Below are 12,999 nucleotides of genomic sequence, written 5' to 3' on the forward strand. Positions count from 1 at the left end.
AATTTTAAGCTCCTTCCATGATACAAGCTTAAATTGCATAAGACAATATCATGGTCGAAGCTAAACACTCATAATTCTGTACCATAGTACAAGCTAAAAATGCATAAGTTTCTTAAAAAAATTCCGGACAAAAAAAAAGAACTCTTGTGAAGACTCGGTCATTTTGTCGCCGACGAAGTGATGGTGGTGGCCGGAGGTAGTGGTCGGCAATGGTGGCCAGCGGTGGTGGGAGATAATTGAAAAGTAAGATTAAGTAAGGATACTACTGGAAAATAAGGGAAAACAGTAGGGCGATTTTGAGTAATATAAGGCGACTTTTGGCGCTCCACACTAAAAACCAGAATAAAACCAATTTCAGCCGTTTTTCAGTAACTACATGTTGAATCGTTTCGTTTGGTGCTCGTAGTAATGGCAATATCTCTCCTCTTTAGCTGCCGGAGAAACCCATCATCACCGTCGTCGTTCCAACAACTCCGGCAACTACGATCAGATGCGACACTAGAGGCAATCGCAAGAGCTGCCGAGGAGAAAACGCCAGTAGTAGCGCTGTACAACTACCCTTCATTTTCCGGTGCTTATTCAGCTCTCTTCGCTCACCTCTTCCACTCTCACCTCCGCCGCCCTTGCCTCCTCCTCCCGTTTTCCTCCGTCATACCTTTCAGGTTTATCTCTCACTGAATTACCGTTGCAATTTTGTTGTCAATTTTACCATTCATGCAATATCTTTAACTAATTAATTACCTAATACGACTACTAAATTATTAAGTGCACTAATTTTACTTCACCACTTTTCCAACTTTAAGCTAAATTGATTAGGAGTATTGAAAATGTTCATTGTTATGCTAGAATCATGTGTATCACTAGAAACTACTGGGAGTTTTGCTTTTTTTTTTTTTGGGTTCAATTTTAATTCTGTCTGTTTTAGTTTGGCTGTTGTGAAAAGAAGGATTCGAAGAATGATTATGTAATTTGCGTTTGATTTTACTTCTAGGTCATTTTTGTTGTGATGGTTGTAGATGCAGAAATTCAGTTAAATGATATTGAAATTTTGGAACAAATTATTGTATGATCATGCCTATTTGATTGTATTTGAAATGATCTGATTCGACTTGTACAATTTATGATATTAGGCGTAAAAAATTCAAATTTTGTTCACTACTATGCTATAATTAGGTGTATTACTGAAAAGAAAAAAATACAACTCCCTGTGAGTAATTTGCAGTAAATGGGATTGTGGAATACCAGGGTATAATTCTCCCCTTTTTTTTGGATGTTGGCTTTTATGGGAGTTGTATACATGTTTTACAGGGTGTCTTACTCAGCTTTTATTATGCTGAACTTTGATGTCCGTGATAATAGGGTTGAAGATCTGTGTTATGAAGGACTCAAGACATGCTATTTCCTTGATTTCATTGGCCCGAAAGGATTTGCTGTGGAGCTTTGGCGGAGGACAGCTTGCGAGTAAGCTCATACCCTTTGTCATTGGATTGCTCTATAAGTATAAAGCAGCTTCTTGCATTGGGAGGTTGACCTTTTGTTTTCTCTGACTTGTGATATCAGAGTGATATGCTTCGATCATAGAAAATTGACACTTCCAAAGATTCCTTCAGTCGAGGATTGTTCTGGGAAACTAACGTTTCATGTTGATGTTGGGAGGAGTAGCTCAAGGGCCGTTTTTGAATATTTTTCAAGCCAGCCTGAATGCATGAAATCACCTGTTGGAAATGTTGGTCATTTTCTCATCTGGCATCTTTCCTTATGACATGTGCAGCACTTACACTTAATGATTCTTTAAAGAAACATCATCTACTTTTTCTGATGCAGGGTGTGGCTAGTAGTTTGCTAAACTCAAATGGTCGTATAGAACTACTCTTGAACTATCTTGAAGATGGAGATCTACGTCGATGGAGGTTGCCTGACATTCAGGCTTTTAGTATTGGGATTTCAGAATGGAGGTCGAAGTTGAACTGTATCGTTAATCCACACATGTTTGACCAGGTGTGTAGGGAAAGTTCTGGACATGAAAATTCATTCCTATATTGGATCATGGGGCTCTTGTAATCATTTTTAATTTTTTATGAAACTGTTTCCCTGATTCTGTTTAATTTTGTACCTGTAGCCTTAATGGTATAGTATTTTTTTTTTTGTCAAAATTGGTCTGGAGCAACACATTGTGATCATATATTAGTACTATACGGACCATGTTGCACCTCCATGTATAGACTGAGATTCAGCTAGGAAGGACACCCTGTGTCACATACTCACATTCTATATTTTTACAACCAATGATTTCCTGCAAATGCATGTACACCTTCATATAATTGAAATAAAAGGATGAGTTTGGTGGGTTAGGCTTTTGCGTGGGGTCTTGATTTTGTCTTTGCATAGTTTACCTGCTTATACTTCAGTTACCTCCTATTTTTAGAGGATCCGATGTTTACCTGCATAAAGTAGCCTACTATTATCCGCATTCTGCCATGTCAGCTTAGGGGGAATAAGGGAAGACAGTCTCTATGGTGGCTGGTGTGCTTGGCCATTTTTCGGGTTTTATTTGTTTGGGGAAGAATGAGAATATATATATTCTATAGGAAGGCCTTTTGGGACAGATTCATGTTTGTGTCCTCCAACTGGTGTCATTCTTTTATGTAATTGATGGTCTTCCTTTTAAGTACTTGATGCACTTCTTTTACTTGTAAAATGTAATGAAAGTTTTTTCTTTGCCAGAAGATATTTTTTCTGAGAATTTTTTGATTATTTTCTGTGAGGCTGCCAAAACAACATTTATTTCCTCAATAACTTAGCGTACTGATGAGTATTATAATTGTGTTTGGGTAGGATTGCATGGATTTGATCATGTGTTTCTTCTTTGACAAACTTGATAATTACTGCTTGAATGCAGCTACTGGAGATGAATGTTACGGAACTGATTACCAAGGGAAATTCCAATATTTCAACTCGAAAAGATGCGGCAAAAGTATTTCTAGAAAAATCTTTTAAACTTCGGCTAGGTCGAGGATTCTATGGGGAGTGCCTGGTAACTTTTGGGCAGATCTCATACTTTCAAATCAGTATTATATTTGACATACCCTGTTTTTCTTGCTGAACCATGTTTGGCGTTCATAAATTGTTTATGACTTTTATCTGATTCCCTTTGATGGTACCAAAGGAAAACAAAAAGGAGATATCATGACTGCAAAAAAGAAATGCCAGCTGAAAATTTCATATAGTCATTGTTTTAAGGCCAAAACATTCCCACTTTTTATTTGATATGTTTCCTTCTAAACTATTATGATTTTTTAAATTCATCTTTACAGGGAGTTAGAGCTGATAGCAATCCAGACCTGAGCGATGAAATTGGGAAAGAACTTAGTTTGAAGAGTGCTGCAGCTGGCTTAAGGTAACTTCTCAAAATCAGCATTGTCAATCTGGAAACAGGGGCGGAATTCAGGGGGGTTGGCGGGGGCCATGGCCTCCCCCATGATATATTCAAAAATTAAATATACATTATAAAACACATGTCTCATATAGCTCAAGTGGTAATTTTATCTTGAAAGTTTGAAGTTGTTGAGGGTACAAGGTTCGAATCATGCCTCCCTTACTTTATACTTGTTTTTTTCTCAATTTTTTGTTTTGTTTTGCATTGTTATAAAAATCAAATGTTAACTTTTGCCCCCCCCCCCCCCACCCACCCATGATTAATTTATGGTTTTGCCCCTGTCTGGAAACCTGTAATGGAAATCACATCAATAGATGTTCATGATATGCGGGCACGAGTCAAAGGTTTGGGAGAATGGTATAGCACGGCATGGCTAGTGGCCCTTCATATTCTCCCCCCCCCCCCCCCCCCCCCTCCCCCCATCCAATTTTTATTTAGTTTGTTATTCACTTAAAATAACGTTTTCAAACTGTTCGTTTATTACAAAAAATACATTAGTAACTTACTAATACTCCAACATAATTAGTTAGTATTTAGTCATTAATACTTCCTACAAAGATCAAAATGAAATGTTTTGTTTATAAAAAAAGGGCAGGCAACGCAACTTATGTAAAAATAATTCTGTTTTTATAGAATACTAGTTATACTACTTAATGGTACGATTAGCACATGAGCCAGCAGGCCCTGTGCCAACCCTTGCTGCACATTGTATGAAATTACTTTTATTCATTGCCATCTTCTGGAATATCTTCTTGCCCAGGTCTATAGGAGCTGTAGTTTTCATGCAACGTAAGAACCTGAAAGTGTGTCTGAGAAGTATGGATGGAAATACGGACACCTCTGAGATTGCAAAGGTATTTTCTATAGAAATCGTGTTCCTTTTCCTTTCCACCTTTGAGTTTCAGTCTTTTTGGATGCTTGAGATGAAGCCCTGTAATTAGTTTTTCTTTTTTCTTTGCTTCTTTATTTTGTAGGCATATGGTGGTGGAGGTTTGCCTAGTTCTAGCTCCTTCATCATAAGGATGGATGAATATAACCAGTGGCTCTCAGTCAATTTGTCAAGTTAATTGTAGGTATTATCTTATATCCCTTGTACATAAGAAAGTGTTGGCCTACATTATACTACGTATATGTTTGCAGCTTGCATGGATCTGTATACTCCCCTTTGTCCGTAATTAATAGTAACATTTCTCGCATCCCCATTTCGGGGTGTCCAAGGAAGCTGTCACCTTTCTTAAAATAGTGGTGGTTTGCAATTGAATCCCCTAAATTATCCCTATTTATATTGAAGGATTGGAAATGGTGTAGAAATTTAGGGTGGTCTAACTATCAAAGTGGCCTATAGTCAAGTCATGTCACTTCCTTAATTATGAGGGGCTTGACTCTTGACATAATGTGATAATTATTTCTTGATGGAGTGTCTTGATATTGACAGCCTATTTCTTGCTGCAATGCTTTTCCTTACTTGGAATATCTCTCCCGCCATTTCCAGTGGAAAAAATTGTGAGTTTTGTGACTGTCAAGATCTGTACTAACTTAACTTTTTGGAGCACCTGGATATTTGCCAAACACTGGATTTGGAATTGAGTGCCAACATTTCAAATTTTCAATCCCCACATTTGAAATGATTAAACTCAAATGAAATATAGGTTTCGAGACACTACCTTAATGGTTTTTGACTACCAGTGGATTCGTTTATACCTCTTCTGCCTCACTTAACTCATTCGAGTTTAAAATGTTTTGAAGTAATCTCTACTTTCTAATTAAAGGAAATATTTCTATATAACTTTCTAATCTTCTCCCCCCCCCCCCCCCTTGAAATTTGTTTAATATGACCCGTGAGGCATTCGAGTTGGGTCACACAGAGTGTCAAAGTCTTCTTTGCTTCACACTCACAGGCTAAATCGCACTCCTATCAAAACCTAATGTTCACCAACTAAAAATATAGTTAGGGAAGTAAACAATGTTCTTTACTACTATCAATTAAACGGTCAAGACAATAAGTAACCAATAAAAGGGTTGTTTGTATGATTACAACTTTAAATCAAGAAAATAGCAATATTAAAGAGTCTAGGGCAACATTTTACCACAAATGCAGATTAGGATTGGACGACGGACAACAATAAATTATCAATAACCATAACTAGGGATACCATGCATCTCTATCTAATCCTATGAATCCCTTAGAAAATAGAAGTAGCAGGCTATGGAAGTACAAATAGTGTGTCTAAGTTCTCTATACATCCTTATCTGAAAAGAGAAGGGAAAAGGGAGGGTACTGTTCACTTTGTATAGAGTATACTGTATAAATACTTGTGTCTTTCTTAATTAAAAAGTGATCTGTTGCTACCCTAAAATTGAGATGTGAATGTACATATTGCACCTGGGTTCTTCCCCAGATTCTTGTCAAAAGAATTCACACTCTCACACTAATACCCTGTACTCTATCAAACTGAAGTATACAGAAGATTCTATAGATGTACAAGAACTAGTGGATAGGGCATCCATCAACCACTATGCCCTTGGCTGTTGGACATGTTGCTAGATTGCAGTGCTCGCCATTTGTACCCCACCAGGTCAAACTTTTATTCTCCATACCTAGTGAGAAGTACAACAGAACTGCCATGAAGGCAACCCCAGCATCTAAAGCCGCTGAAAGAATGTAATTGTACCTTTGCCACCATTGCTTCCGGTAACGGAAAACAAAGAAGTTGAAAATTGTTCCAACTATGATCCAGGCATTGTAGTTTACAGTTGTTGCTGGTGGCATATAGGCTGTAGCCCCAAGAAGTACAGGAAGGTTAATCAATGGAATCCATGATTGCTTAGGGAACGCTTTGTGAAAGAGCCAAACTATAATCGGTCCTATTGCCCCTCCAATGAAGAACCAGTTCATGGCTTTGTACGTTCCAAGATCCCCAAAAATCCTCTTAGGACCAACCAGGCCCCATATAACAGAAGCATCAAAAAATACACGGTCACCAGGACAAGTCCAAGGACTGTCAGCTGGAAGCAGACTATCGTCGCATATATTGTGAATTGAGTTGAGCAACCACCACGCTACTGAAATGTTGATGGTACCAGCAAAAATGGTTCCTATGAACTGAAAGATCATATAAAAAGGTCTACAAGAGTAAGGTACGATGTTATCTATAAAAGTAAAAAACTATAAATATGACCGGGATAAATGGTAAATGACACTGGAAATACTTGACTAGCTGTAGTCTTACTTTAGTGTGGGAGATGTGTGATCTGGATGCAGAATCCAAGTTAATAACTAGGTGAGAGCTATACCTGAACCAAAAACATTGATCTTGGTGGGATCTTCATGTAGTGGCCTAGCTTGAAATCGCTGAGGAAAGAAACAGCTTGTGACATGCTCATGTAACCATAGACTTTGAAGCAGACGTTGGCAATTGGTTTTCCTGGTAATATGAGTCCCATAACATACTCTGTTATTATGTTCAATCCTGGTGTCTGCAGAGAGCATGAAAAGTGTGAATAACTTTCAGGATACTTCTTGGTATTGAGTTAACACCAAAATGGGAATTTCTAGACACTAGATTGGGAAATGGTTCCAGAGTCTTATACGATGAATGAATAAAAAGTGAGATCTGCAGGAAATTATATATGATGATGATGCTTAAAATTAAACAGAGGTAAATATTTCTCAATTATAAGGAGTAGGGATAATTATTGACATACTGGAGTATGTTACCACTTACCACGTTTGTTGTGGCAGTTATGATGCTGATGGGAAGAGTGAAAACAAACGCTATGCTACAAGCAAAGAGTAGAGCCCACCAAGGAATTTGAACTTGGTCTTTCAAGAAGATAGAGAGCAGAAAAGAAATTGTTATTGTCAACCCAAGAAGTATGTAGAACCACCATGCTGGTATGTCTTCATACTTCTTCATCAGTTTCGTGTGGATATCCTCCTTGCTTTTGTAGGATGCTTGGTATCTTTCGATGATCTCCCTGTTTATTGGACATTCGATACTGTTGTCATTCTTTTACATTACCTACCCCTCAGTGAAAAATGTTTTACTTTAAATATAATATTCTTACTCTGCAAAATTTGGGCTTTAAGTAACAAGAACTACTTAAACCTAGAGTAACTTAAGCCCAATTAGTGCGACTCAATAAGCTGGCTTTGTAGTAACAACTGACTGGAATATGATGCTTAATTCTACCTACTCAATATCAGAAAATTAACTGTAAACTGAACTATTCTTGATACCATGAAACAAAATTGGAGTTGAGAGAAGTTTGATGATTAGAACACATCTGTTCTGAAAAAGAGGTCAACAAAACGTCTTAAGTATATTTTTACCTTCCGTAGAAGAATCCCACATGAGTAAGAGTTGCAGCTATGGTGGCGAATCCAAAGCCATAGGTCAGAGCAAAAAATGTGCTCATATGGATTTTTCCTTGATTCCCATATTGTGCCAAATCTAGCTCAAATTTGTCGTTGACAATTGCTGATATATTATATATTTGACCATGTTCTGAGAATAAATGTGAGGAGAAAATGGGAAACGTGCGAGCACTATACAAGTCCAGTCCCCAGTAAGCTATGGGAATGAAGATGTATATTATCAGAACATAACCTACGCAGACATTTGCGATGGCAAAGAATGGGGTTATGAGGGGGCTTAGTAAAAAGGCGGCTACAGCGGACCAGTCTAGTGTTATGGCTCCAAGACCAAGACCTTTCATGCCTGAGCCTAGTTGTTGGGCTGTCACAGATCTGGAGAATACCCAGCACACCCACGATATGCTTGTGACAGTTGAGAACAAGTAACCCGGGACTGCATACCACAAGAAGCTGCATGTTAGTGCAATTACAAAGAACTTTGCCCTTGATGTGCGCCTTTCTTCTTTGTCATCCTTCTCGTGCAAGGCTCTGCATAAAATGAAAAAGAAGCCAGTACTGATGTTAGGGTAGGCATTCATTAAAATTTGGATTCTTGTGCCAATTTGTGATGTGAAAGTTCTCTGCTAGAGTATATACAACTGTTGAGAGTCTTGCGACTCTGCTAACCTAGTTAGTTTAGGCCAAAGTCTGTTTCATTGCTGTTTGATCAGCTGCAGTTAAATTGTTTTGAAGTTTCAGTTGCTTAATTCAGAAGGTCATAATTAGTTGTTTAGATTCATATATTTATAATATTTTAATGATGTGTAATTATCTGTTTTCAAGTGTTACTGTTACTGCAATGTGGATCGGGTTGCTTTATTTCTTTAATCTTCCCTGAATGGATCTATTTACTGTTTTCTTCCGGTCACAGATTTAGCAGCACAAAGTAACATGCCTGTACATATTATTGGAATCGGGGATTGTGATCATGGCACTGACACATTTATGATATATCAGACAGTTGATTTGGGCGTATATACAAGCATTCCGGGTTTCATTTTTGGGATATTCTGATTCATTAATTCTTTCTCCTAACCCATTCATACGTCTCCGAAGCTTCCCAAGGTTAGTGTTGATGTTTACATATTACAGTTGCTCACATGTCCATCTGAACACCCGTTAAATTTCCCATTGATTTTGGACATTTTGGTAGTAACTTTGACTCAGAGTTTGAGCTGGTTAGCCATCAAACTAGACCTTGACCTTGACCTTAACCTTAACCTTAACCTTAACCTTAACCTTAACCTTGGATTTCACTCTATACATTTGCGTGCACGTACACGGTACACCTATTTATTGCAAGTGGAAAAACTATGCACTATACATTAACGTTGCTTTTACTATTTTCTGAGTATGTAGTAGTAGACTAGTAGTTCTTGTTGGACCATTAGTTTGGCATGCAGCCATCGTTGACTAATGGCATACTCTAATTATCTAATCCTTATCTTGGATTATGATACTTTATTTTCTTATCTTGTTGAAGTCCTCTTCCACTCTATATTTCACATTTATGAATTACAGTTATTCGAATAATTTCCAAGTATGTCACCGTATCTCGCTTGGGCATACTAATTGCCTAATTAGTTGAGCTATTCACATTTGCTAAATTATAGAGAGTACTTTGTTTCTTGTAGCTTCACACCTCTGACGAAATGGCCTACTTGTAAATTTTAATTATTTTTTAATTAAATTCCACTGTTTGATATACGGGATGAATTGATTAATAAATTTTCAACGAGGCCAGTGGGGCAAATATATGAGAGTGATAGGGTAGAACCGTTGAACTACTAGGAGCAATAACAGCCACTTTTTTTTTCTTCTAACAAGTTGCTAATTTGCTTTCATATTTCTCCCCAGTTTTTGCAGTTGCAGCCTGCAGGAATGCAGTATTTCGTCTGCTGTGAGATATTAACTGGGTTTTGGGTGCACATTTCAAGAGGATTTTGTGTTTTGACGATGCCCAAAACACTATCATTTTTATTTGTTCAAATAGGGAAATTTGTAAGCTCATTTTTGCTCTTATTCTTGTTAAGAAGACGAACATCCGTGCAAGTTTTGACACTCTCTCGTCCTGTTTTAGCACAGTCAAGTCCTAAGTTAATTGTTATTATATGTTGTAATTTGTTTAAAATGATTCTCTATTGTTATTGTTACTATTACTTAATTGTTATTATATGTAGTTTCAGGTATATGAAGTACTCCGTATAATTGATCGGTGTATTGGGTGTTATCGACGTTACTCCGATGTCATATTCTGATGTTATAGTTCCTATAGATGTTGATGTCATAGTTCCTTTAGATTTTGATGTCAAGGTCGACGTTACCAAATGGAATTTACTCTAAGACTATTGCGTACGTTTGGTTGGGTAAGAGTAAGATTAACGACCCTACTAGACTGAGAGACATTTGTGTACATGGCTAACATGAAACACACGAGATGAAAAACAGGACTAAATATGAAACGGAGGTAGTAAACTGCTATACGGATTACCAGCAACGGTAATGGAACTTGCCTGAAAAGAGAGACTTGGACAAGAGTGTTTGGCCACCACATATGAGCAGGCTCTACCACATATTTCCTCATCAGACCTGCCCAACCGTATCCTAATACCTGAAAAAATAACCGAAAACATAAATATTTCTAAAATTTAGAATCAAATGATAGAAGTCAACAGAGCAGCAAACTGGATTGCAAATGCCAAACATCTTATTAATACGCATATGTTTGTAGAACCTTGTTAGTTTCTATTCTTAATAAATTATTACTTGGGACTAACCCTCGAGTGGAGAGGAACTCCTAATACATTATTCTTCTTATTATTCATCCAAAAAAAAAACAAAAAACAAATGCGTAGTAAATATGGAGTATCTAATTTCTTCTTAGCTCATTTTTTTGCCCCTGCCGAGCAGCTAAAATTATGTCGACAGTGGGCCTTTATAATAGGCAACAAACAACCAAGATGGACCGCATCACTTTTAATTAATTGTACATTGCCAATATCTGATAAGAGCACTCCAGTATGACTGTATGTGACCAGTTGCCCATTTTTTTGGGCAATTGTATTCTTAAAATAATTAATCTAGCATATAGTCCTTAAATTTCGGTTTATAAGTTTGTGTTTTATAATAGATCATACTTCCGTAGGTTTCAATTCCCTCTCTTCCATCGTACTCCGTAATATTATTATGATATTATCCTTCTAGTTCATTCACAGAACAAAAATCAATAATTGTGACTAGACATAATTATATGTCTAAACATGACAAATTTTTTTGTATAGGACAAATTTATACTTCTATGATAAAATATCCTACTCCCTCTGTCCCTTAATACTCGCACCGCTTTCCTTTTCGGGTCGGCCCTTAATACTTGCATTGCTTTTATAAATGGAAATCTTTACCAATATTATATTATTTCTCACACTTACCTACTACCTCACCTACACCCCTACTCCCTACAAAAAATCATTTAAAAATCCACACCCCCCACTCACCACTCACCACTCCCCACCCCTTACCCATTTCCGTCTAACTATATTAAAAAAATACCCCACTATCAACAAACACCCATTAAATTAATAAGTCAATTCAAATTTGGTTTGCAAACCGGTGCGAGTATTAAGGGACGGAGGGAGTAAATTGTTAGGACCGTATTTGTTTCATTGGTCAGCTAGGAGCTTAGCTTAATGGAAGACTAATAATGAATTAATTAATATTGGTTCAAAGCATCTCAGGAATCCAACAGTCAATTATGACCGAAATCATATCCTTTTCCTGAGATTCTTTCTAATTTGTAAACCAAATCATATTTCTTCCCTTATATAGAGTACTAGTGTTTATGTATATGATGTGTATGCATATTTTTTTAGACTTTTTAAGTGCGCGAAATAAAAAGAGAATAAAAAAATAAGGGAATTTTAGACGTTCTAGGTAGATACTTCCTCCGTTTTTATTTATGACACAATTGGGTTTTACTATTCACACAAGCTCCTTTGACTTCCTTTTGTGATTTATACTTAAGAAAAAACATAGGCGTGTGGGGTCTTATTAGATTCGTCTCAATAAATACTTTTTAAATATCAAATTTTTATAATTTTTTCTTATCTATAATTGAAGATATTAATGTTTGAAATCATGCATTGACAAACGTGCCTAAATAATTGTGTCATTTAAAAAAGAACAGAGGAAGTATTAAACTACTCAAGGGTTAGCTAGTTAGCTTATATTACCAGAGAAAAATTTAAAAAACGGAGGAATAATACAGACCTGAGTGGTGATAATGAGGATCCAAGCAGCCAAGAAGGAGATATTCCGCTTATAGAACGCCTTAATAATATTGACTATACTAACAGCATAAGCTGATCCATTTCCAAATGCACTTCCAGCATTAGCAAATATGGTTATCAAAACATGCTCTTTCACATTAAACGGGCCCGGATTAAGAGAAAATTTCCTGGATCCAAACCCGGGGATTCGAAACTGGGTCTGGGGTAAGATACGAGCCAAGAAATGACCAATGGGTAGGGTTGCTACTTGAACCGTGATTTGGGTTATAATGAGGGGTTCGGTCCTGTAAGAAAAGAATTGGTTAAGGAATGATAGTACCCCACATGATAGAAGGCCCAAGAACCACATCCGGAAGGTCCATACGGGTAGGTTTGGGTCGTCAGTGTTGGTCACGGTTAGACGGACTTCCTCGATCGGGGAGATGTAGTCGTCGTCGATATCATGTTTGGGTTTTTCTGGGTCGGGTTGGTGGGTTTGGGTGGAGAGTGGGAGTTCTAAGGAACCCATGGAGTGATGGAGGGAAATGGAGTTCCTACTAGAGTGGGGTGGTAAGGATGGTGGATCTTTTTTTCTTTTCTTTTCTTTTCTTGGTAGTATGTGTGTGTATGTGAGAGTTTATATAACTATATAAGGTAGGTGTAGTTGGATTTATATATTTTTATCTTTTGAGTGATGATGATATGACAACTAATTGAAAACTAAAATAATATTCCAATTTTAAATTTTGGACATGTCACATGTAGAATTTCTCCATTTTTGTTTGTGATGGTGGTTTGATTGGCTTTGTCCTCATAACAACGTTAAATGTTTTCAAGTTCTGTATAGTTGGTGTTGCTGAGTACGATAAAAAATAAAATAA

The 12,999-nt window shown here is 37.1% G+C and overlaps 2 protein-coding genes across 12 annotated transcripts; one reads left to right on the forward strand and one right to left on the reverse strand.

The window, feature by feature from the left end:
* The first annotated feature begins 339 nt into the window (after positions 1-339).
* Positions 340-10,042, forward strand: LOC110801428 (uncharacterized). Of its 11 annotated transcripts, XR_008932500.1 has the most exons (14): positions 340-662; positions 1,360-1,461; positions 1,561-1,726; positions 1,825-1,998; positions 2,900-3,034; positions 3,315-3,397; positions 4,197-4,290; positions 4,411-4,509; positions 5,895-6,574; positions 6,699-6,864; positions 6,949-7,095; positions 7,179-7,331; positions 8,725-8,918; positions 9,711-10,042. XR_008932500.1 is itself a non-coding variant. In XM_022006797.2 (9 exons), exons 1-8 carry the CDS (start codon positions 409-411, stop codon positions 4,501-4,503), a joined length of 1,101 nt encoding a protein of 366 aa, XP_021862489.1. In that variant the 5' UTR covers positions 340-408; the 3' UTR covers positions 4,504-4,509; positions 9,711-10,042. The 11 variants fall into 11 exon arrangements, 2 of the variants coding, with proteins under 2 accessions (XP_021862489.1, XP_021862487.1); XR_008932499.1 differs by having other exon boundaries at positions 5,895-6,864; XR_008932502.1 differs by having other exon boundaries at positions 5,895-6,864; positions 8,811-8,918.
* On the reverse strand, positions 5,598-12,756 carry LOC110801427 (oligopeptide transporter 4). Its single transcript, XM_022006793.2, has 6 exons — positions 12,120-12,756; positions 10,367-10,464; positions 7,770-8,342; positions 7,162-7,414; positions 6,731-6,913; positions 5,598-6,539 (listed from the first exon to the last, which is right to left on the reverse strand). Exons 1-6 carry the CDS (start codon positions 12,645-12,647, stop codon positions 5,925-5,927), a joined length of 2,250 nt encoding a protein of 749 aa, XP_021862485.1. The 5' UTR covers positions 12,648-12,756; the 3' UTR covers positions 5,598-5,924.
* Between the last annotated feature and the right edge of the window lie 243 nt (positions 12,757-12,999).

Source organism: Spinacia oleracea, chromosome 4 (genome assembly GCF_020520425.1).
Source record: "Spinacia oleracea cultivar Varoflay chromosome 4, BTI_SOV_V1, whole genome shotgun sequence".
NCBI lineage: Eukaryota > Viridiplantae > Streptophyta > Magnoliopsida > Caryophyllales > Amaranthaceae > Spinacia > Spinacia oleracea.